Here is a 25702-nt window from a genome sequence, read left to right on the forward strand (position 1 = left end):
GTATTGCAAGTAGGGGCCGCAGACAGGCTATCAAAGGCCTAAAATAACAAACAATAGGCTCATTGCAGTTTTACAGCGGTTACATGGATAGACGGGCAGGCAGCTTGGTGGTGGTGAGTGGAGGAGTATTTAAAGTAGGGACCGCAGACAGGCTTCAAAGGCCTAACATAAGAAAATGGGCTGGCTGTAGGCACTTTATAATTGGTTCCAGGGGTACACGGGCAGCAGTGGTCTGGTCAGTGGAGGAGTATTTAAAGTAGGGACCGCAGACAGGCTTCAAAGGCCTAACATAAGAAAATGGGCTGGCTGTAGGCACTTTATAATTGGTTCCAGGGGTACACGGGCAGCAGTGGTCTGGTCAGTGGAGGAGTATTTAAAGTAGGGACCGCAGACAGGCTATCAAAGGCCTAACATAACAAACAATAGGCTCATGATGGCAGTTTCACAGCGGTTACATGGATACACGGGCAGGCAGCTTGGTGGTGAGTGGAGGAGTATTTAAAGTAGGGACCGCAGACAGGCTATCAAAGGCCTAAAATAACAAACAATAGGCTCATGGCAGTTTCACAGCGGTTACATGGATACACGGGCAGGCAGCTTGGTGGTGGTGAGTGGAGGAGTATTTAAAGTAGGGACCGCAGACAGGCTTCAAAGGCCTAACATAAGAAAATGGGCTGGCTGTAGGCACTTTATAATTGGTTCCAGGGGTACACGGGCAGCAGTGGTCTGGTCAGTGGAGGAGTATTTAAAGTAGGGACCGCAGACAGGCTTCAAAGGCCTAACATAAGAAAATGGGCTGGCTGTAGGCACTTTATAATTGGTTCCAGGGGTACACGGGCAGCAGTGGTCTGGTCAGTGGAGGAGTATTTAAAGTAGGGACCGCAGACAGGCTATCAAAGGCCTAACATAACAAACAATAGGCTCATGGCAGTTTCACAGCGGTTACATGGATACACGGGCAGGCAGCTTGGTGGTGAGTGGAGGAGTATTTAAAGTAGGGACCGCACACAGGCTATCAAAGGCCTAAAATAACAAACAATAGGCTCATGGCAGTTTCACAGCGGTTACATGGATACACGGGCAGGCAGCTTGGTGGTGAGTGGAGGAGTATTTAAAGTAGGGACCGCACACAGGCTATCAAAGGCCTAAAATAACAAACAATAGGCTCATGGCAGTTTCACAGCGGTTACATGGATACACGGGCAGGCAGCTTGGTGGTGGTGAGTGGAGGAGTATTTAAAGTAGGGACCGCAGACAGGCTTCAAAGGCCTAACATAAGAAAATGGGCTGGCTGTAGGCACTTTATAATTGGTTCCAGGGGTACACGGGCAGCAGTGGTCTGGTCAGTGGAGGAGTATTTAAAGTAGGGACCGCAGACAGGCTATCAAAGGCCTAACATAACAAACAATAGGCTCATGATGGCAGTTTCACAGCGGTTACATGGATACACGGGCAGGCAGCTTGGTGGTGAGTGGAGGAGTATTTAAAGTAGGGACCGCAGACAGGCTATCAAAGGCCTAACATAAGAAAATGGGCTGGCTGTAGGCACTTTATAATTGGTTCCAGGGGTACACGGGCAGCAGTGGTCTGGTCAGTGGAGGAGTATTTAAAGTAGGGACCGCAGACAGGCTATCAAAGGCCTAACATAACAAACAATAGGCTCATGATGGCAGTTTCACAGCGGTTACATGGATACACGGGCAGGCAGCTTGGTGGTGAGTGGAGGAGTATTTAAAGTAGGGACCGCAGACAGGCTATCAAAGGCCTAAAATAACAAACAATAGGCTCATGGCAGTTTCACAGCGGTTACATGGATACACGGGCAGGCAGCTTGGTGGTGGTGAGTGGAGGAGTATTTAAAGTAGGGACCGCAGACAGGCTTCAAAGGCCTAACATAAGAAAATGGGCTGGCTGTAGGCACTTTATAATTGGTTCCAGGGGTACACGGGCAGCAGTGGTCTGGTCAGTGGAGGAGTATTTAAAGTAGGGACCGCAGACAGGCTTCAAAGGCCTAACATAAGAAAATGGGCTGGCTGTAGGCACTTTATAATTGGTTCCAGGGGTACACGGGCAGCAGTGGTCTGGTCAGTGGAGGAGTATTTAAAGTAGGGACCGCAGACAGGCTATCAAAGGCCTAACATAACAAACAATAGGCTCATGGCAGTTTCACAGCGGTTACATGGATACACGGGCAGGCAGCTTGGTGGTGAGTGGAGGAGTATTTAAAGTAGGGACCGCACACAGGCTATCAAAGGCCTAAAATAACAAACAATAGGCTCATGGCAGTTTCACAGCGGTTACATGGATACACGGGCAGGCAGCTTGGTGGTGAGTGGAGGAGTATTTAAAGTAGGGACCGCACACAGGCTATCAAAGGCCTAAAATAACAAACAATAGGCTCATGGCAGTTTCACAGCGGTTACATGGATACACGGGCAGGCAGCTTGGTGGTGGTGAGTGGAGGAGTATTTAAAGTAGGGACCGCAGACAGGCTTCAAAGGCCTAACATAAGAAAATGGGCTGGCTGTAGGCACTTTATAATTGGTTCCAGGGGTACACGGGCAGCAGTGGTCTGGTCAGTGGAGGAGTATTTAAAGTAGGGACCGCAGACAGGCTATCAAAGGCCTAACATAACAAACAATAGGCTCATGATGGCAGTTTCACAGCGGTTACATGGATACACGGGCAGGCAGCTTGGTGGTGAGTGGAGGAGTATTTAAAGTAGGGACCGCAGACAGGCTATCAAAGGCCTAACATAAGAAAATGGGCTGGCTGTAGGCACTTTATAATTGGTTCCAGGGGTACACGGGCAGCAGTGGTCTGGTCAGTGGAGGAGTATTTAAAGTAGGGACCGCAGACAGGCTATCAAAGGCCTAACATAACAAACAATAGGCTCATGATGGCAGTTTCACAGCGGTTACATGGATACACGGGCAGGCAGCTTGGTGGTGAGTGGAGGAGTATTTAAAGTAGGGACCGCAGACAGGCTATCAAAGGCCTAAAATAACAAACAATAGGCTCATGGCAGTTTCACAGCGGTTACATGGATACACGGGCAGGCAGCTTGGTGGTGGTGAGTGGAGGAGTATTTAAAGTAGGGACCGCAGACAGGCTTCAAAGGCCTAACATAAGAAAATGGGCTGGCTGTAGGCACTTTATAATTGGTTCCAGGGGTACACGGGCAGCAGTGGTCTGGTCAGTGGAGGAGTATTTAAAGTAGGGACCGCAGACAGGCTATCAAAGGCCTAAAATAACAAACAATAGGCTCATGGCAGTTTTACAGCGGTTACATGGATACACAGGCAGCTTGGTGGTGAGTGGAGGAGTATTTAAAGTAGGGACCGCAGACAGGCTATCAAAGGCCTAAAATAACAAACAATAGGCTCATGGCAGTTTCACAGCGGTTACATGGATACACGGGCAGGCAGCTTGGTGGTGGTGAGTGGAGGAGTATTTAAAGTAGGGACCGCAGAAAGGCTTCAAAGGCCTAACATAAGAAAATGGGCTGGCTGTAGGCACTTTATAATTGGTTCCAGGGGTACACGGGCAGCAGTGGTCTGGTCAGTGGAGGAGTATTTAAAGTAGGGACCGCAGACAGGCTTCAAAGGCCTAACATAAGAAAATGGGCTGGCTGTAGGCACTTTATAATTGGTTCCAGGGGTACACGGGCAGCAGTGGTCTGGTCAGTGGAGGAGTATTTAAAGTAGGGACCGCAGACAGGCTATCAAAGGCCTAACATAACAAACAATAGGCTCATGGCAGTTTCACAGCGGTTACATGGATACACGGGCAGGCAGCTTGGTGGTCAGTGGAGGAGTATTTAAAGTAGGGACCGCAGACAGGCTATCAAAGGCCTAAAATAACAAACAATAGGCTCATGGCAGTTTTACAGCGGTTACATGGATACACAGGCAGCTTGGTGGTGAGTGGAGGAGTAGTGCAAGGAGTGTCTGTCCCAGTACTCCCAAAATATAAATAGATGTTAATGTCTCGCAAAACAACCAAAACAAAAAAAAAAGGTGGCATACTTAGGTACAGGGGTGGGCTCATCTACTGAGTTTCTGACATTGTAATTTGGCAGTAACTATTTAATGGTGCCAATATAGGACACAGACACAGACTACTTTAAGTTGCATCATAGATGTCTACAAATTTGTATTGTCAGTGCCAGACATTGAATGATGTCAGCGAATAGACTAAAGATTGGTGGAGCTGTGCGACATAATTTTGCACGTGGTAGAGCACATTTTGAGCTGGGGTAGGGGGGAACTCTCTTGAGGCCGGCGGGACCGCCCCAGGGCCCCTCATGTTACAACGGTGTGTCTGACGTTGGGTGCGCACCACCACCGCCAGAGACACTACATTGTACTATGAGGGACCCAGTAGCAATGCCGTCAACCAAAAGCGAGCACACCCACCTCTTCAGACAAACAGCAGTCTCACGGGTGCTTGCGCCAAGTCGCGATACCACGGCCCCGTGTGGGGAGTTTTGCCATTTAGGGAGGTGTAAACATGTCGTATGCTGTACAATCAGCTGCAGCAAATTAGACATTAGAAAAGTAATTCACAGGCAAGAGCTTTTCATAGGAAAGCTAGGTGTCGGCCGGGCAAGGTGGGGCAAAAGATTTCGAAATCCAGTTGTGGTTCATTTTAATGAATGTTAGATCGTCAACATTTTGGGTAGCCAGACGAGTCCTTTTTTCGGTTAATATTGAACCTGCAGCACTGAATACTCTTTCTGATAGGACACTTGCTGCCGGGCAAGCAAGCTCCTGCAATGCATATTCTGCCAATTCTGGCCAGGTGTCTAATTTGGAGGCCCAGTAATCAAATGGGAATGACGGTTGAGGGAGAACATCGATAAGGGATGAAAAATAGTTAGTAACCATACTGGACAAATGTTGTCTCCTGTCACTTTCAATTGATGCAGCAGTACCTGTCCTGTCTGCGGTCATAGCAAAATCACTCCACAACCTGGTCAGAAAACCCCTCTGTCCAACGCCACTTCTGATGTGTGCACCCCTAACACTCCTAGTCTGCTGCCCCCTGGAGCTTGTGTGAGAACGATCACGTGCGCTGTGTGCTGGGAATGCCTGAAGCAAACGGTCAACAAGAGTTGATTGTTTGGTTGCTAATATTAGTTCCAAGTTCTCATGTGGCATAATATTTTGCAATTTGCCTTTATAGCGTGGATCAAGGAGGCAGGCCAACCAGTAATCGTCATCGTTCATCATTTTCGTAATGCGTGTGTCCCTTTTTAGGATACGTAAGGCATAATCCGCCATGTGGGCCAAAGTTCCAGTTGTCAAATCTCCGGTTGTGATTGGTTGAGGGGCAGTTGCAGGCAAATCTACGTCACTTGTGTCCCTCAAAAAACCAGAACCCGGCCGTGACACGCAACCAATTTCCTGTGCCCCCGTGAAAGTTTCCGCATTAAAAATATACTCATCCCCATCATCCTCCTCGTCCTCCACCTCCTCTTCGCCCGCTACCTCGTCCTGTACACTGCCCTGACCAGACAATGGCTGACTGTCATCAAGGCTTCCCTCTTCCTCTGGTGCAGACGCCTGCTCCTTTATGTGCGTCAAACTTTGCATCAGCAGACGCATTAGGGGGATGCTCATGCTTATTACGGCGTTGTCTGCACTAACCAGCCGTGTGCATTCCTCAAAACACTGAAGGACTTGACACATGTCTTGTATCTTCGACCACTGCACACCTGACAACTCCATGTCTGCCATCCTACTGCCTGCCCGTGTATCCTCCCACAAATAAATAACAGCACGCCTCTGTTCGCACAGTCTCTGAAGCATGTGCAGTGTTGAGTTCCACCTTGTTGCAACGTCTATGATTAGGCGATGCTGGGGAAGGTTCAAAGACCGCTGATAGGTCTGCATACGGCTGGCGTGTACAGGCGAACGTCGGATATGTGAGCAAAGTGCACGCACTTTGAGGAGCAGGTCGGAGAACCCAGGATAAGTTTTCAATAAGCACTGCACCACCAGGTTTAAGGTGTGAGCCAGGCAAGGAATGTGTTTCAGTTGGGAAAGGGAGATGGCAGCCATGAAATTCCTTCCGTTATCACTCACTACCTTGCCTGCCTCAAGATCTACTGTGCCCAGCCACGACTGCGTTTCTTGTTGCAAGAACTCGGACAGAACTTCCGCGGTGTGTCTGTTGTCGCCCAAACACTTCATAGCCAATACAGCCTGCTGACGCTTGGCAGTAGCTGGCCCATAATGGGACAACTGGTGTGCAACAGTGTCATCTGCCGATGGAGTGGTTGGCCGACTGCGTTCTGTGGAAGAGCTGTAGCTTCTGCAGGAGGACGAGGAGGAGGAGGAGGGGGTGCGAACGCCTACAGCCAACTGTTTCCTAGACCGTGGGCTAGGCACAACTGTCCCTAAATTGATGTCGCCTGTGGACCCTGCATCCACCACATTCACCCAGTGTGCCGTGATGGACACATAACGTCCCTGGCCATGCCTACTGGTCCATGCATCTGTAGTCAGGTGCACCTTTGTACTCACAGATTGCCTAAGTGCATGGACGATGCGCTGTTTAACATGCTGGTGCAGGGCTGGGATGGCTTTTCTGGAAAAAAAGTGTCGACTAGGTAGCTCGTATCGTGGTTCAGCGTACTCCATCAGGGCTTTAAAAGCTTCGCTTTCAACTAAACGGTAGGGCATCATCTCTAACGAGATTAGTCTAGCTATGTGGGCGTTAAAACCCTGTGTACGCGGATGCGAGGATAAGTACTTCCTTTTTCTAACCAGAGTCTCATGTAGGGTGAGCTGGACTGGAGAGCAGGAGATCGTGGAACTTTCGGGTGTGCCGGTGTACATGGCAGACTGAGAGACGGTTGGAGACGGTATTGTTTCCGCCGGTGCCCTAGATGCAATATTTCCTCCTACTAAACTGGTGATTCCCTGACCCTGACTGCTTTTGGCTGGCAAAGAAACCTGCACAGATACTGCCGGTGGTGCGGAAAATGGTGGCCTTACAGTGACGGAAGGGATGTTGCGTTGCTGACTAGCTTCATTGGCCGAGGGTGCTACAACCTTAAGGGACGTTTGGTAGTTAGTCCAGGCTTGAAAATGCATGGTGGTTAAGTGTCTATGCATGCAACTAGTATTTAGACTTTTCAGATTCTGACCTCTGCTTAAGCTAGTTGAACATTTTTGACAGATGACTTTGCGCTGATCAGTTGGATGTTGTTTAAAAAAATGCCAGACTGCACTCTTCCTAGACTCGGATCCCTTTTCAGGGATTGCAGACTGAGCTTTAACCGGATGGCCACGCTGTCCTCCAACAGGTTTTGGCTTTGACACGCGTTTTGGGCCAGATACGGGCCCGGCAGATGGAACCTGTTGCGATGTTGATGCCTGCTGCGGCCCCTCCTCCACCTCCGCTTCTGAACTACTGCCGCCTGCACCCTGTTCCCCCAATGGCTGCCAATCGGGGTCAATAACTGGGTCATCTATTACCTCCTCTTCGAGCTCGTGTGCAACTTCGTCTGTGTCACTGTGTCGGTCGGTGGTATAGCGTTCGTGGCGGGGCAACATAGTCTCATCAGGGTCTGATTGTGGATCTGTACCCTGAGAGGGCAATGTGGTGGTCTGAGTCAAAGGAGCAGCATAGTACTCTGGCTGTGGCTGTGCATCAGTGCACTCCATGTCAGAATCTACTTGTAATGGGCATGGCCTGTTAAATGTTTCACTTTCTAAGCCAGGGACGGTATGTGTAAAGAGCTCCATGGAGTGACCCGTTGTGTCGCCTGCTGCATCCTTCTCTCTTGTTGTAGTTTTTGCTGAGGAGGACAAGGAAGCGACTTGTCCCTGACCGTGAACATCCACAAGCGACGCGCTGCTTTTACATTTACCAGTTTCGGAAGAGGAGGCAAAAGAGCTAGAGGCTGAGTCTGCAATGTAAGCCAAAACTTGCTGTTGCTGCTCAGCCTTTAAAAGCGGTTTTCCTACTCCCAGAAAAGAGAGCGTTCGAGGCCTTGTGTAGCCTGACGACGAAACTGGCTCCACAGCTCCAGACTTAGGTGGAATATTTTTATCCCCACGACCACCTGATGCTCCACTACCACTACCATCATTACCAGCTGACAATGAACGCCCACGACGACCTCTTGCACCAGACTTCCTCATTGTTTAAAAATCGTAACCAAACTAACTTTATTTGTTGCTGTCAAACAACTTACACGGTGAGCTATAACTTCAGTATGATTTCAATATCCCTTAACAGGTTGGTGAGACCACAAGGAAAATCAGGCACAATGTTACACACTCTGTTTTCTGTGACACCAAATCACAGAGATGACACACACGCAGGACTGTCACTCAAGCACTAATGTCAATATTAATCTCCCACCTAATTTTTTTTTTTTTTTTTCTCTGTGAGACTTTAGAAACCAAATAATATTTAAAAAAAAAACAAAAAAACAAGGCTTTCTATGGCCCACTGAATGAGAGATGGCACGCACAGGAGTGGCACACAAGCCCTGACTGAGGCCAATATTTTTCTCCCACTGATTGATGTAGTGTTTTTGTGTTGAGGTTGATTTTAAAACACAAATGAAGGAAAAAAATAAAAAGGCTTTCTATGGCCCACAATTAGAGAGAGAGGTGGCACACCCAGGAGTCAAGACTGGCACACAAGCTGAAATGGCAATATTACTCTCCCACTGTTTTTTTATGTATTTTTTTTTTATTTTCAGGGAGACTTTAGAAACCAAATAATATTTAAAAAAAAAAAAAAAAACAAGGCTTTCTATGGCCCACTGAATGAGAGGGACAGAGGTGGCACACCCAGGAGTCAAGACTGGCACACAAGCTGAAATGGCAATATTACTCTCCCACTGTTTTTTTATGTATTTTTTTTTTTTATTTTCAGGGAGACTTTAGAAACCAAATAATATTAAAAAAAACAAAAAATAAATAGGCTTTCTATGGCCCACTGAATGAAAGGGAGAGAGGTGGCACACCCAGGAGTCAAGACTGGCACACAAGCTGAAAGGGCAATATTACTCTCCCACTGTTTTTTTATGTATTTTTTTTTTTTATTTTCAGGGAGACTTTAGAAACCAAATAATATTAAAAAAACCAAAAAATAAATAGGCTTTCTATGGCCCACAATTAGAGAGAGAGGTGGCACACCCAGGAGTCAAGACTGGCACACAAGCTGAAATGGCAATATTACTCTCCCACTGTTTTTTTATGTTTTTTTTTTTTATTTTCAGGGAGACTTTAGAAACCAAATAATATTAAAAAAAAAACAAAAAAACAAGGCTTTCTATGGCCCACTGAATGAGAGGGAGAGAGGTGGCACACCCAGGAGTCAAGACTGGCACACAAGCTGAAATGGCAATATTACTCTCCCACTGTTTTTTTATGTATTTTTTTTTTTTATTTTCAGGGAGACTTTAGAAACCAAATAATATTAAAAAAACCAAAAAATAAATAGGCTTTCTATGGCCCACTGAATGAAAGGGAGAGAGGTGGCACACCCAGGAGTCAAGACTGGCACACAAGCTGAAAGGGCAATATTACTCTCCCACTGTTTTTTTATGTATTTTTTTTTATTATTTTCAGGGAGACTTTAGAAACCAAATAATATTAAAAAAACCAAAAAATAAATAGGCTTTCTATGGCCCACTGAATGAAAGGGAGAGAGGTGGCACACCCAGGAGTCAAGACTGGCACACAAGCTGAAAGGGCAATATTACTCTCCCACTGTTTTTTTATGTATTTTTTTTTTTTATTTTCAGGGAGACTTTAGAAACCAAATAATATTAAAAAAACCAAAAAATAAATAGGCTTTCTATGGCCCACAATTAGAGAGAGAGGTGGCACACCCAGGAGTCAAGACTGGCACACAAGCTGAAATGGCAATATTACTCTCCCACTGTTTTTTTATGTTTTTTTTTTTTATTTTCAGGGAGACTTTAGAAACCAAATAATATTAAAAAAAAAACAAAAAAACAAGGCTTTCTATGGCCCACTGAATGAGAGGGAGAGAGGTGGCACACCCAGGAGTCAAGACTGGCACACAAGCTGAAATGGCAATATTACTCTCCCACTGTTTTTTTATGTATTTTTTTTTTTTATTTTCAGGGAGACTTTAGAAACCAAATAATATTAAAAAAACCAAAAAATAAATAGGCTTTCTATGGCCCACTGAATGAAAGGGAGAGAGGTGGCACACCCAGGAGTCAAGACTGGCACACAAGCTGAAAGGGCAATATTACTCTCCCACTGTTTTTTTATGTATTTTTTTTTTTTATTTTCAGGGAGACTTTAGAAACCAAATAATATTAAAAAAACCAAAAAATAAATAGGCTTTCTATGGCCCACAATTAGAGAGAGAGGTGGCACACCCAGGAGTCAAGACTGGCACACAAGCTGAAATGGCAATATTACTCTCCCACTGTTTTTTTATGTTTTTTTTTTTTATTTTCAGGGAGACTTTAGAAACCAAATAATATTAAAAAAAAAACAAAAAAACAAGGCTTTCTATGGCCCACTGAATGAGAGGGAGAGAGGTGGCACACCCAGGAGTCAAGACTGGCACACAAGCTGAAATGGCAATATTACTCTCCCACTGTTTTTTTATGTATTTTTTTTTTTTATTTTCAGGGAGACTTTAGAAACCAAATAATATTAAAAAAACCAAAAAATAAATAGGCTTTCTATGGCCCACTGAATGAAAGGGAGAGAGGTGGCACACCCAGGAGTCAAGACTGGCACACAAGCTGAAAGGGCAATATTACTCTCCCACTGTTTTTTTATGTTTTTTTTTTTTTTTCAGGGAGACTTTAGAAACCAAATAATATTAAAAAAAAAAAAAAAAAAAAAAATAGGCTTGCTATAGCCCACTGAATGAGAGATAGCACACACAGCAGTGGCACACAAGCCCTGACTGAGGCCAATATTTTTCTCCCACTGATTGATGTAGTGTTTTTGTGTTGAGGTAGATTTTAGAACACAAATCACGGAAAAAATAAATAGGCTTTCTATGGCCCACTGAATGAAAGGGAGAGAGGTGGCACACCCAGGAGTCAAGACTGGCACACAAGCTGAAAGGGCAATATTACTCTCCCACTGTTTTTTTATGTATTTTTTGTTTTTTCAGGGAGACTTTAGAAACCCAATAATATTTAAAAAAAAAAATAAATAGGCTTTCTATGGCCCACTGAATGAGAGGGAGAGAGGTGGCACACCCAGGAGTCAAGACTGGCACACAAGCTGAAAGGGCAATATTATTCTCCCACTGTTTTTTTAGGTTTTTTTTTTTTTTTTCAGGGAGAATTAGAAACCAAATAATATTAAAAAAAAAAAAAAAAAATAGGCTTGCTATAGCCCACTGAATGAGAGATAGCACACACAGCAGTGGCACACAAGCCCTGACTGAGGCCAATATTTTTCTCCCACTGATTGATGTACTGTTTTTGTGTTGAGGTAGATTTTAGAACACAAATCACGGAAAAAATAAATAGGCTTTCTATGGCCCACTCAGTGAGAGATGGCACACACAGGGATGGCACTGTAGCAGAAATGCCAATCTTAATCTCCCACAAAAAAAAAAAACAAAAAAAAAAAAAAAACTGTCCTACAATTACTATCTCCCTGCAGTAATGTAAGCCAGGTATGGCAGGCAGCAATAGGAGTGGACTGATGCACAAATTAAATAAAAAGTGTGGAAAAACAGAAAAGATAGCTGTGCAGAAAGGAAGGAACAAGAGGATATGTGCTTTGAAAAAAGCAGTTGGTTTCCACAGTGGCGTACACACAGCAATACAGCTATCACGGAGCCTTCTAGGGCAGCCCAATGAGCTACAGCGCTGAGGGGAAAAAAAAAAAAAAATAGCTTCCACAGTCCCTGCACACCGAAGGTGGTGTTGGACAGTGGAAATCGCTGCAGCACAAGCGGTTTGGTGGTTAGTGGACCCTGCCTAACGCTCTCCCTGCTTCTGATGAAGCGGCAGCAACCTGTCCCTAAGCTCAGATCAGCAGCAGTAAGATGGCGGTCGGCGGGAACGCCCCTTTATAGCCCCTGTGACGCCGCAGACAGCAAGCCAATCACTGCAATGCCCTTCTCTAAGATGGTGGGGACCAGGATCTATGTCATCACGCTGCCCACACTCTGCGTTCACCTTCATTGGCTGAGAAATGGCGCTTTTCGCGTCATTGAAACGCGACTTTGGCGCGAAAGTCGCGTACCGCATGGCCGACAAGCACAGGGGTCGGATCGGGTTTCATGAGACGCCGACTTAGCCAAAAGTCGGCGACTTTTGAAAATGATCGACCCGTTTCGCTCAACCCTACTGGTCTCTAATCTGAGCTGCTGTTAACCTGCGATTTCTGAGGCTGGTGACTCGGATAAACTTATGCTCAGAAGCAGAGGTGACTCTTGGTCTTCCTGTCCTGGGGCGGTCCTCATGTGAACCAGTTTCTTTGTAGCGCTTGATGGTTTTTGCAACTGCACTTGGGGACACTTTCAAAGTTTTCCCAATTTTTCAGACTGACTGACCTTCATTACTTAAAGTAATGATGGCCACTCATTTTTCTTTTACTTAGCTGCTTTTTTCTTGCCATAATACAAATTCTAACAGTCTATTCAGTAGGACTATCAGGTGTGTATCCACCAAACATCTGCTCAAAACAACTGATGGTCCAAACCCCATTTATAAGGCAAGAAATCCCACTTAATAAACCTGACAGGGCACACCTGTGAAGTGAAAACCATTTCCGGTGACTACCTCTTGAAGCTCATCAAGAGAATGCCAAGAGTGTGCAGAGCAGTCATCAAAGCAAAAGGTGGCTACTTTGAAGAACCTAGAATATAAGACATATTTTCAGTCATTTCACACTTTTTGTGAAGTATATAATTCCACATGTGTTAATTCATAGTTTTGATGCCTTCAGTGCAAATTTACAATTGTCATAGTCATGAAAATACAGAAAAATCTTTAAATGAGAAGGTGTGTCCAAACTTTTGGTCTGTACTGTATACGTGAGAAAGTCACAATATCAGTTACATGCAGAGTAATAATGTGACTTATATACTCAAAGGATCTAGGTAAAACGTTTCTAAACTCAACCCTGAGGAAGAAAGTCGTAGCTTTTGAAATGTGTTGGATTGGAAACAGGCTAGACTCGGACCACAGTGACATCACAGACTCGGAACAGCCAGCGAATTGCTCACCGCTCAGATCAACCGGCAGTGATTTCTTAGCGCACACCACCGGCCAGGTCAGCAATGCTGAATTCGATCTAATATTACATGCGAGGAAACAGGCACATTCATTTAAGCCTTTCAATATCATCTTCTTCCCTGGAGGACTCTTTGAGGACTTTACAGGACCCTCGGTTTCAGCATTGGCAGGTTAGAGGTATCCATACATCCAGGCACAGTTACCACTTCATGATCACACTGTTACCTTCGGTGCAGTTAATCATGTACTCTACTGCATGGATCCTGCTATAATCGGTGTTCAACAAAGATCAACTTAATGTATAGATTACCTTGTTTTTATCAGGAACTGGTTCAAGAAACATCCTGACTTCTACCCTTGTGGGTGTCTGATATGTTACAATAGCTGACATTGCAGTTTTAACTCCATTAATACGCTATAGAAACGCTTTATCTAAATCCCCCTTTTCAGAATTTAGAAACGTTTTATCTACATCCTTTGAGTATATACAGTAGAGACCAAAAATTTGGACACACCTCATTTAAAAAATTTTCTGTATTTTCATGACTATGAAAATTGTAAATTCACACTGAAGGCATCAAAACTATGAATCAACACATGGAATTATGTGGAATTATATACTTAGCAAAAAAGTGTGAAACAACTGAAAATATGTCTTATATTCTAGGTTCTTCAAAGTAGCCACCTTTTGCTTTGATGACGGCTTTGCACACTCTTGGCATTCTCTTAATGAGCTTCAAGAGGTAGTCACCGGAAATGGTCTTCCAACAATCTTGAAGGAGTTCCCAGAGATGCTCAGCACTTGTTGGACCTTTTGCCTTCACTCTGCAGTCCAGCTCACCTCAAACCAAACCATCTCGATCGGGTTCAGGTCTGGTGACTGTGGAGGTCAGGTCATCTGGCGTAACACCTCATCACTCTTCTTCTTGGTAAAATAGCCCTTACACAGCCTGGAGGTGTGTTTGGGGTCATTGTCCTGTTGAAAAATAAATGATGGTCCAACTAGCGCAAACCGGATGGAATAGCATGCCGTTGCAAGATTCTGTGGTAGCCATGCTGGTTCAGTATGCCTTCAATTTTGAATAAATCCCCAACAGTGTAACCAGGAAAACACCCCCACACCATCACACCTCCTCCTCCATGCTTCACGGTGGGAACCAGGCATGTAGAGTCCATCTGTTCACCTTTTCTGCGTCGCACAAAGACACGGTGGTTGGAACCAAAGATCTCAAATTTGGACTCATCAGATCAAAGCACAAATTTCCACTGGTCTAATGTCCATTCATTGTGTTTTGTAGCCCAAACAAGTCTCTTCTACTTGCTGCCTGTCCTTAGCAGTGGTTTCCTAGCAGCTTTTTTTACCATGAACGCCTGCTGCACAAAGTCTCCTCTTAACAGTTGTTGTAGAGCAGGGGTGTCAAACTGCATTCCTCAAGGGCTGCAAACAGGTCATGTTTTCAGGATTTCCTTGTATTGCACAGGTGATAATTTAATCACCTGCACAGAATGATTCCAGCACGTTGTGCAATAAGAAGGAAATCTTGAAAACACACATGGTTTGAGGCCCTCGAGGAATGCAGTTTGACACCCCTGTTGTAGAGATATGTCTGCTGCTAGAACTCTGTGTGGCACTGACCTGGTCTCTAATCTGGGTTGCTGTTAACCTGCGATTTTTGAGGCTGGTGACGCGGATAAACTTATCCTCAGAAGCAGAGGTGACTCTTGGTCTTCCTTTCCTGGGGCGGTCCTCATGTGAGCCAGTTTCTTTGTAGCGCTTGATAGTTTTTGCAACTGCACTTGGGGACACTTTGAAAGTGTTCCCAATTTTTCGGACTGACTGACCTTCGTTTCTTAAAGTAATGATGGCCACTCGTTTTTCTTTACTTAGCTGCTTTTTTCTTGCCATAATACAAATTCTAACAGTCTATTCAGTGGGACTATCAGCGGTGTATCCACCTGACTTCTGTTCAACACAACTGATGGTCCCAACCCCATTTATAAGGCAAGAAATCCCACTTATTAAACCTGACAGGGCACACCTGTGAAGTGAAAACCATTTCTGGTGACTACCTCTTGAAACCCATCAAGAGAATGCCAAGAGTGTGCAAAGCAGTCATCAAAGCAAAAGGTGGCTACTTTGAAGAACCTAGAATATAAGACATATTTTCAGTTGTTTCACACTTTTTTTTAAATATATAATTCCACATGTGTTAATTCATAGTTTTGATGCCTTCAGTGTGAATTTACAATTTTCATAGTCATGAAAATACAGAAAAATCTTTAAATGAGGTGTGTCCATACTTTTGGTTTGTACTGTAAGTCACATTATTACTCTACATGTACATATCCTTGCATGTGCACACCCTATTTGTCCTCCCATTGTGCTGTTTTAATTATCTTGTGTATATATTTATTTATAGGCAATAGGTGGCAGATGCCAATCAAACAAGGAAGATGGGTGGATATTGAGTACTAAGTGCCAGTGCAAAACCCTTTTTCTTTTAAATTCCTAAATATACTACTTTCACTGTAAACTTTGGGTGGATTAATCATTTGTTTGTTTTTTTTCTCTTTTTATGCCTCGTGATATTACTTTTCTTTTTATGCTTTGTGATATCTGTTGATGTTTTTGAATGAAATTCTTCAAAATGGAGAGACCACTGATCATAATATGGGAAAAATTTTCTGGGAAAATCCACACAAAAAGGTGAATTCAACATTTTCCTCATCTGCTAAAGTTTCCCTTTACCCACTATGGTTATAGTGCACCACCATGGTTGTAAATATATTTACCTACGTTCGGGGCCCACTTAAATGTGCCCCCATCATCCCCATACTGAAGCACTTTTCTACATATCTTCTGTGTATATTTCTTTATTAATAGCTTATGCTGCCCTTTAAGGGTGCGTGTCCACGTTCAGGATGGCCGGCGCTTTGGACGGAGTGGCAAACTGGCTCCACCCAAAGACCCACCCCCTTCTGTAGACTCGATGATGCCGGATGTGTTCATTGCACATATCCGGAATCATCACACCCCACACATAGGGCTGTGTTTTACCTTGCGTCGCCGCAAGGTAAACGGACATGCTGCGATCTAAAAAGAAGCGCCGCATGTCCGGAATCGCAGGGCCGCCGGGTGCGTGTTACCACGCATAGTGGAGATGGGATTTCATAAAATCCCCTCCACTATGCTGTAACATCTGGATGCTGCGGGTTGAACAATGTGGCTCCACGCAGCGTTCAATCCGCAGCTATTCCGGCTGTAATACAGCCCGTGGACACATACCCTTAAACCTAAATAAATATGTTTGCATAGTTCACAACCATAGAGGATCCAGCAGTCCCGATTTGAGGGAGATGTTCTAGGAGATGAAGACTATGGTCATGAATTTCAGTCGCTCAGTTTCCTTTCCTGCAATGTCTTGTCTCCTGCATTGCAGTTACTACATGCTACTGAGTTCATTGGTCCGCATCTCTCTGCGCTCTACTTACTGATATTAATTTAATTAACTTATTATTTTCTTTTCTTGAAGTCTGATTTTCCCAGGGATATAGGCTATGTGCACACGTTGCAGATTTGGCTGCGGATCCGCAGCGGATTTGGCCCTGCGGATCCGTAGCAGTTTTCCATGCTACGTACAGTACCATGTAAACCTATGGAAAACCAAATCCGCTGTGCACATGCTGCTGAAAATTCCATGCCGAAACGCAGCAGTTTATTTTCCGCAACATGTCAATTCTTTGTGCGGAATCCGCTGCATTTCTACACCTATTCCATTATAGGAATCAGATGTAAAAATGCAGGCAAAATCCGCAGAAAACCTGCAGGGAATCCACAGGTAAAACGCAGGTTATTTTACCTGATTCTGTAGAATCCGCGCTGAAAAATCCATAATGGAATTCAAAACGTGTGCACATACCCTTAGACTTCCAATCTGTAGCATTAGAAGCAGAGACTGCAAAGAGCCACAGGCTGCACTGTCACATATTGGAGGATTTTGAACACTTAACAAGAACAAAAAGTAATCGGCACCGCTTAAACACCTGCGGTCCGTCCTGTTGATTGTATCGAGCGAGTTTGGAGTGTACTGTCTCAGAGATCTTGGGTGCCAACCCATGCAATTTTCTCAGGCTCTCTTTAGAAACATATAGAGAAAAAAGGAACAAAACATGGAGCAATTCAACAGAATCTTTAGGGTATGTGTCCACGGTCTGTAATCACGGCGCTTTGAACGGAGCAGAAAACCCGCTCTGCCCAAAGCGCCGCCCCCTTCTGTACGCGCGGTGATTCCGGATGTGTTCATTGAACACATCCGGAATCACCGCACCCCATGCATAGGGCCTTGTGATTTGCCTTGCGGCGACGGAGCATTGCCGCAAGGTAAACAGACATGCTGCGGTCTAAAAAGACACGCTGCATGTCCGTTAACGCAGGGCCGCTGGATGCGTGTTCGCACGCATATTGGAGACGGGAGTTCATAAAATCCCCTCCACTATGCTGTAACATCTGGACTCTGCGGGTTGAACGCTGCGGCTTTTCGCAGCGTTCAATCTGCAGCTAATCCGGATGTAATACTGAACGTGGAAAATTACCCTTAGACGCAAAGTGGACAGGAGTTTTCGTGACATCCCATCCACTTTGGACGTTTATGTTCATATGTAGCATAAGTGCTGCCTTCAAGAACAGTGATAAATATAAAAAAGTATTAAAAATATGAAGAAACAAAAACTATAAGTTCAAATTACTAGCATTTTCCCCCATTAGAAAGAAAGCTAATAAAAAAATACATATATGTTGTATCGCCACATAAAATTGCTTATTTTCATCTCTACTTTTGACAATGGTTACTTTTTCCAGTGTTCTGAAAATTACAGACAGGAAACAATTACCGGTACTCTACTAACCCCAGAGATCTTATACTATTGATCCTATGGAATGACCACAGCCTTGCTCTGCTTCCTTTGCTTGATATCAGTTGGGCTTTGTGTTTTCCCCTCTGGTCTTTAAAACCACTGAAAATCAAATTTTCCTTATTTTTATTTTGTTAAAACAATCTAAATAGAACAATTAGGATACCTACCTTCTGTAAACGTTTTTGTAAGATTTTCAATTGGAAATATCAAGGAATCCTCATGAGAGGCCCTATCAGGGTTCTCTGACACGTAACTCTCCAAATGTTGTCTTGAATCAAAGCTATCTTCATGGTAGCGCTTATAGGTGCTGGAATCCATTGTCTAATCTTGTATGACAGACTGACTGCTTCACTGGTGATCAACATCTTTATATCATCACCAGTAATCAATTTACAAATCATGTTAGTAAGGATTACATTTACCTAGTATATCACGAGTCCTTCTCTTCATTTAAACAGTCATGCGATCCTCTATTTACATGGTGATAAAAATACAGCAAAAGCAAGAAGAAACAATGTGATATCTGTTAAGGACCAGACTTTCAGGAGTACACACAATTTTGAGCGTGCTTTTTGCTATTGAAAAATTAATACTATTTTGTCTATGATTGCACATGCCCTGTGACAAAGCCTGTCGAAACATGATGCTTCACCATCATAGCGTTTGAATAGAAATTCAGACTAAAATTTTGTATTTTTGTTTGTTATGCTGACTTCTTTCAGTGCTGGTTGAAGGCGCTCATGTGTCGGGCGCTTCCATGAGGTCCAAGTCCATAGTGTGTCAGTGGTGGTATAACACTCAAGGTTGCTTCCTCCATCCCCTCCTGCCAACCATGAACAATAGAGATGGAATCATTATCCTCTTCATCTCCTGACTGTTGCATTTCCATCAGCACTAAATCCACGTCCTCCTCAATTTGTTCCTCAGCTCCTGCACCTTCACTAACCATTTGTCTGGTACCATACCATGAGCCTCCCTCGATCGCTGTAATATACCCTCCCATGGCACCCACCTGCACGACGAAAGTCCAGAACTTAGATATATTGTTATCCTTTCCACTTCCTCTGGGACCACCACCTCCTCACGCAGACTATTCCAGCATGTAGATGACCAAAATAGTGATGCTGATAATGGCATCGTCAGCGCTAACCATCTTAGTAGTCATATCAAAACTGTGCAGAAGGGTGCAGAGGTCCTTCACCTGTGCCCACAAAGCAAGTGTGATTTGCACCGCGTCCATACGGCTTTAACTCAGGCTGTGCAAAATACATGCCGCACTGGGGATTGTGACTGCTGCCACAGTCGCTTCAACATGTGCAGAGTGGAATTCCACAGTGTCAGCACATCGCATATCATCCGGTTAAAATTTATTTATTAATGCAAGCTACAGCAAACATTTAAAAACAATTAAAAATTCAAAAAGACATGCCAATACACACAGTCACCCAGAATGGATGACAACAATCCCTGTCGAATGGTGTGTAAATAATATATAAGACCTTAAAATAACAAATAATTTTCTGGCAAAAAATAATATAAATTGATAGCACTGTGTCACCACATATAAATGGATAGCACGTGTGTTGCCAATCGGAAGCCACATCCGGTTGGTGACACGCGTTGGGCATCTTAGTCCTGTCTTGTACTCTGACCTTTCTTGATCCAGGCCACTATCCTGTACCTTTGACTAACACCATTGGCATCTTAGCTATTCATGCGCAAGCATTATCCTTTTCCCCCTCACAGTACAATTTTTCTAGCACTATCAGCACCTTGTGTTTTACAACATGTCTATGGTCTAAATGTTTTTCCAGGTGACTGCTCATTTTTTTTTAATCAGCTAACACACATTACTTATTTTATGTGTCATCAAGGTTCTTTGGTCCTACTATGGCATTAAGTCTTTAACTCTTGGTTGGTATCCAAACTGATATTGTTGCCTTATTGGTGGTATTACAGTGCATGGTGTGTGGTACGGCTAGTAGATATACATATTTTGTTACTATGTTTTAGTACTATCCATTTATATTATCTTTTGCCTGGATCTTATCAGTTATATTAAGGTCATATACATTATAAATAGCAAAAATCCCAGTTGCATTCTTGATGCGAAGGTAGTGTTGCTAATAGCAAACCACCATTAAAGAAACATTTTAAACTCCAAAAACATTATACCATAATTAGGAGAAGAAACAGAGTATCAAATCATTATAGTAAAAAAGTAGAAATTTTTATTAGAGTATCATCATGAAAAAGTGCTAAACAATGACATGAAACAAGACAGACATATAGAACAAGGTCACGTGCAAAGCATGTAACATATATTAACATAACCCATGTATTTAAAAAGTCAAACATTAGAAATAAAACATGGGATGTGTGCTGGCAAACATTGTCACAAGGTAAAAAGTAGAAAGTAAAAAATGTTCCTAGAAAAATATCAAGTGAATGTGCAGGGGCAAAGCTTACCAGCAAACACAAGCACGGACCCTGAGCCGGATGTCAGGAAACCCGACACGCGTTTCATGTGCTTACAAGTCACTTTCTCAAGGGGATGCGGGGATTTACACACCATTCTGGGTGACCGTGTGTATAGTCATGTCTTTTTGACTTTTAAATTGTTTTAAATTTTTGTTGTAGCTTGCATTAATAAAGGAATTTTGCATATTTCATTCTGGTGATTCCTCTATATGTAGCATGTCTTTTTTATATGAATCCTACTGTGGGCTATTGCGTTGTTACATGTTATTTTAAATGTGTTTAACCTTGCAGTGTTGTCACTTTAATAAAGATTTTTGTATTATTTATATGGTGATTTGATTCTCTGAGTACTAGGCTATTCCATCAGGGCCGAAGCTCACATTCTATCACTCTTTTTCCATCAGCTCCCCTTTTACCTTGCGTCCATAGTTACTGTCACTATGGATTGCCGACGCGTCACTTCCGTTTCGGCGCTGCTACTCCTGACCTTATGCCACCCTCCCTGGGGACCTCACTACGCTTGTTGCACAAGCGCGTATTTGCGCATGCGCACTCTCTGCTCCAGTGGACATATTTTTATGCCTCCTTTGCTGGTGACTTCATTTATTTTCTGAACAAGCGCACTCACACGCATGCGCAGTCATAGCCCCAGCAGCCTTGGAGATCACAGTCAGGACATGTCACTTCAAGGGCAGACACTGGGGCTGAATGATCTATTGTCCACAGCTGATCTCTGGTCACTTCATTATTTACAGGTATTTAAGTTACCATGGACCACACTGCAGCAATTGTCTCTAAAGAAGCCAGTGTATCTGGCGACACGCATTGGGCACATCCTGTGCCCTTTCCTCCTCCGCTTTCTCTACCGCCAGCATAACTTTCTTTGCTTACAGGACTCTTCCTGTGTGGATTCCATTTTACCTATGCCCAGGTAGCATGCTGATCTATGATCCACCTTTGGTCAGTGTTATTAGTATGTTTTCATCCCTCTGCTCCTGAGAGTGAATGTTGCCACACCGGGCTTCATCCAGAGCCAGCTCTATTTGGCCATTTTAGTGCCATGTGCACACATTGCTCTAGGGGGATCACCTGATTTCTAGCAACTCAGTTTGCATGATAGGATTCTATTGATATTCGTTAATCTTATTTATTTATCTCTATCGTGCTTACCAGTACGGGTGCTTTGGGTAATTGGCTTTAACAGTGTGATTATCATGTGCTCATTGTGCATCTTTTGAATTGTGACTGTTTAGTTGGGGGTATGGCAAGGGCACAGACATATTGTGGGCTATTGTGTTGTTACATGTTGTTTTAAATGTTTTTAGCCTTGCAGTGTTGTCACTTTAATAAAGATTTTTGTATTATTTATATGGTGATCGCCCGTGCTTTGCATGCTACCTTTCCCCTTTTGTTCTCGACACATGTACATTTTTAGCGTGTAACCGGAGATCCCTGTTAGTGGCGCCCTCCAGTTTTCTTCTTTGCTGCTTCTATTTTTGGGAAGGGTTCATCCTCCTCTTTTCTTGGAGAGTTGGCACACTATTGTCTTTTTGGATATTGAATTTAATTCTGAATTTAATTGGCCAGAGAAACAGCCTGGAGCCAAAGGGCCCAGGGCATCTTTGAAGCAAGGGGTGGTGGCTTTGCTGAGTCTGTGGAGAGCGATGGAGGTTTTTCTGTACTTATGGGTGAATTGATCAATCTACATAAATCTCTAACAAAGGTGTGGTGGAATATTAGGAGCTTGGAGGAGTACAAGGTCACAGGATTACTATCACGTGGTCTAAGAGTCCAAATCTTCCCTGCTTGGGAGGTTGATTATATATTTCAAAAGACTTGGGAAACGGTACTGATTAAATGTTCATTAAGATTTTTGTTTTATGTTTCATATTTGTCTGTTTTCCATTTTTCTTTTATGGGGCTCCTTTCTTTGCCCTTACCTGGTTCCATGAATAAATATTTCCTAACTTTATGGGTTAGACGTTTCTTCAGTGGCTCCCTTTTTCTCTCTTTTCCCACATTTTCAGGTGTTTGATAAGTTATCATGATTACAGCATTATTTCTTCTATTACACATAACAGATGAACTTGGTTCTATCTGTTGGAGACCATGGACTTTCTTCAATACATATATTTGAGTCAACACACCCTGTGTCTGTCCCTCTGATGAGGGAAAACCTTTATTTATTTATTTTGAATCTGCATCTTGTAGTGACTTTAATACCTCATTATTTCACATTTCACATTCATTCATCTTATACACATAGTTTTTCCTGTATTATTTCTGTACATCATTGAAATGTAGCCATCTTTAGTCAGTGGAGTTTTTTTTCCCTCCCCACCCCCTCCTTGATATTGTATTTATCATGGAAAGTAATGGGGCGCTTTGTGCTTTGATTCTCTGAGCACTAGGCTACTCCGTCAGGGACGAAGCTCACATTCTATCACTCTTTTTCCATCAGCTCCCCTTTTACCTTGCATCCATAGTTACTGTCACTATGGATTGCCGACGCGTCACTTCCGTTTCGGCACCGCTACTCCTGACCTTATGCCACCCTTCCTGGGAACTTCACTGCGCTTGTTGCACATGCATGTATTCCCAAATGCCCACTCTCTGCTCCAGCAGACATGATTTTATGCCTCCTTTGCTGGTGACTTCATTACATTTTCTGCACACGCGTACTCACATGCATGCGCAGTCATTGCCCCAGCAGCCTTGGAGATTCCGGCCAGGACATGTCACTTCCGCACAGATGCTGGGGCTGACTGATCTGTCATCCACAGCTGATCTCTGGCCACTTCTGTCGTATAGGACATGGTTCATATCCTGCTCTCTCAGGGTTAATATTGCTGAACTCTCTTTGGATTTGGGAGAGGTATTTATACACACTCCAGACTAGGATTCCCTGTCAGCTATACTTTCGGTTAGTCTGTGTGTCTGACCCCTTGAGTGTGCGCTCAGTTTTCATTTGCTTGTTCTGCTCTCTGTGCTTTACCCTGCTTGTTTGTTCTGCTGGCTTTCTGACCTTTGGCTCCCTTTCTGACTATCCCTCCGCCTCACCCCTCGGTTACCTCGTTATCTCCTGGTTTTGATCTTGGCACGTTTAACTACTCTCCAGTGTATATCATCTCCTCTGCACCCCGGCATCTGGCGCCGCCCTCGACCATCTCCTACCCTGTCACGTGGTTCAGGTCCTGTTTGCTACATGGTGAGTTCCCCGCCACTCTACTCTCAGCTCCCATGCTGTGGTGCACAGCTCTCCCCACAGCAGCAATACCCGGGAGTCGTGACATTATAGCTGACTGTACAGTCTTTCTCTGGTGGAGGGGTGTTAGTATATTATGCATCAGGTACAGGCTCTCACGGGGCAGGTTAATGAGCTTTCCCAGCTTATCTAGAAGCTGTCCATGGAGCAGCAAGTCCTGGCTCCAACAGGTTCAGAGAGATGAGGCAGGCGTTCTACAGAGGTCTGCTCCATTGGGGTTCCAGGAGGGGGGCCCCACTGATGTATCCCTAGCGGACCCCGAACCACCAGTAAAGTTTCCCAACAATTTTTCCAGAGATAAAAAATTGTTTAGGGCCTTCAAGCACGGATGCAAGTTGTTCTTTGAATTGCATCCCCGGGCCTCTTGAAATGAAAGGCAGAGGGTGGGGACAGTGATGTCCTTATTAAGAGGGGCCTCACAGGCATGGGCTTTCTCTCCCTCTTCCTCTGTTCATAAACCCATGTCCATGAACCTGTTTGTTGAGGGTCTGGGGCAAATTTATGTTGAGCCTGATAGAGTGCGTCTGGCAGAGGATATGGTGATGAGTGTGACAGGGGAGACATTCTGCTGAATGGTTCTGCTCAGAGTTTAGATGTTGGGCAGCCAAAGTAACTTGGAATGACTCAGCCCTGAGGGGGTTGTTCCATAGAGGCATGTCTGACCATCTACAAGATGCCCTGGCATTGCATCCTCCTCCTGATACCCTGGAGGACGCCATGACGCAGGCGCTCCATATGGATCGGAGACTCCGTGCTCGGGGAGTGATGCAACAAGAGACCCCCTTGTTCTCCAAATTGTGTGATGCTGCACACGTACCTGAGCCCATGGAGATTGGGTCTATCTCGGTAAAGGAAAGAGAGAGAAGACACTGTAGAGACAACCTACTATCATCGACCTTTTGATTGTGCCATTGATCTAGTCCCAGGAGCCAAATTACCCAGGCTCATCTGTTTAATTTGTCTGGGCCTGAGCTCCAAGCCATGAAAGAGTACATCTCAGAGAGCCTCCGCAAGGGGCATATTTGGCCTTCTGTCTCACTGTGGCTGCAGGGTTTTCCTTTGTAATAAAAAAGGATGGTGGTTTGCGACTGTGCCTCGACATTCGGGAACTGAACAAAATTACTGTAAAGAACACGTACCCTCTCCCTCTGATTACCGACTTATGCAACCAACTCACGGGGCCAAATGGTTCTCTAAGCTCAATTTACAGGGGGCTTATAACCTGATAAGGGTCCGGGAGAGGGATGAATGGAAAACAGCATTTCTGACAACCGAGGGCTTGTTTGAAAACCTGGTAAAGCCTTTCAGTCTCACTAACGCCCTTGCGGTTTTCCAGAATTTTATTAATGTTATTTTTTCTGACCTGATTGGGTGTTATCTAGTCATCTACCTATATGACATTCTGATATACTCAGAGGACAGTCAGTCTCATTTACACCATCTGCGTATGGCTCTTATGAGCCTCAGAGAGAACCACTTATATGCTAAACTGGAGAAATGCTCGTTCTTTGTGCAGGAACTGTCTTTTCTGGGATTAATTATATCAGGAGAGGGGTTCCGCATTTATCCTAGGAAGGTTCAGGCCATTACGGATTGGGTGCAGCCTCATTACCTAAAGGGGCTGCAGCGATTCCTGGTCTTCGTTAACTTCTATAGGAAGTTCATTAAAGGGTTTTTGCAGGTGGTGAAACCCTTGATGCACCTCACTCTCAAAGGGGCGGATGTAAAAAATTGGTCCGTGGCTGCAAAAAATTCTTTCCTGGCACTGAAGAAATGTTTTTCTTCAGCCCCTGTGGTACTGTTATCACCCAGCAGAGCAT

At 44.2% G+C, this 25702-nt stretch overlaps 1 protein-coding gene across 1 annotated transcript in view; it reads right to left on the minus strand.

Moving 5' to 3' along the window:
- LOC143764281 (indolethylamine N-methyltransferase-like) overlaps positions 1–18488 on the minus strand; it is a 54229-nt gene extending 35741 nt beyond the window's left edge. The window contains exon 1 of the mRNA XM_077249712.1: positions 18304–18488. Coding sequence (XP_077105827.1) covers positions 18304–18454 — 151 coding nt within the window. The 5' untranslated portion in view covers positions 18455–18488. The remainder of the gene's footprint in view (positions 1–18303) is intronic.
- Positions 18489–25702: the final 7214 nt, after the last annotated feature.

This window comes from Ranitomeya variabilis, chromosome 4 (assembly GCF_051348905.1).
Source record: "Ranitomeya variabilis isolate aRanVar5 chromosome 4, aRanVar5.hap1, whole genome shotgun sequence".
NCBI classification, from domain to species: Eukaryota; Metazoa; Chordata; class Amphibia; order Anura; family Dendrobatidae; genus Ranitomeya; species Ranitomeya variabilis.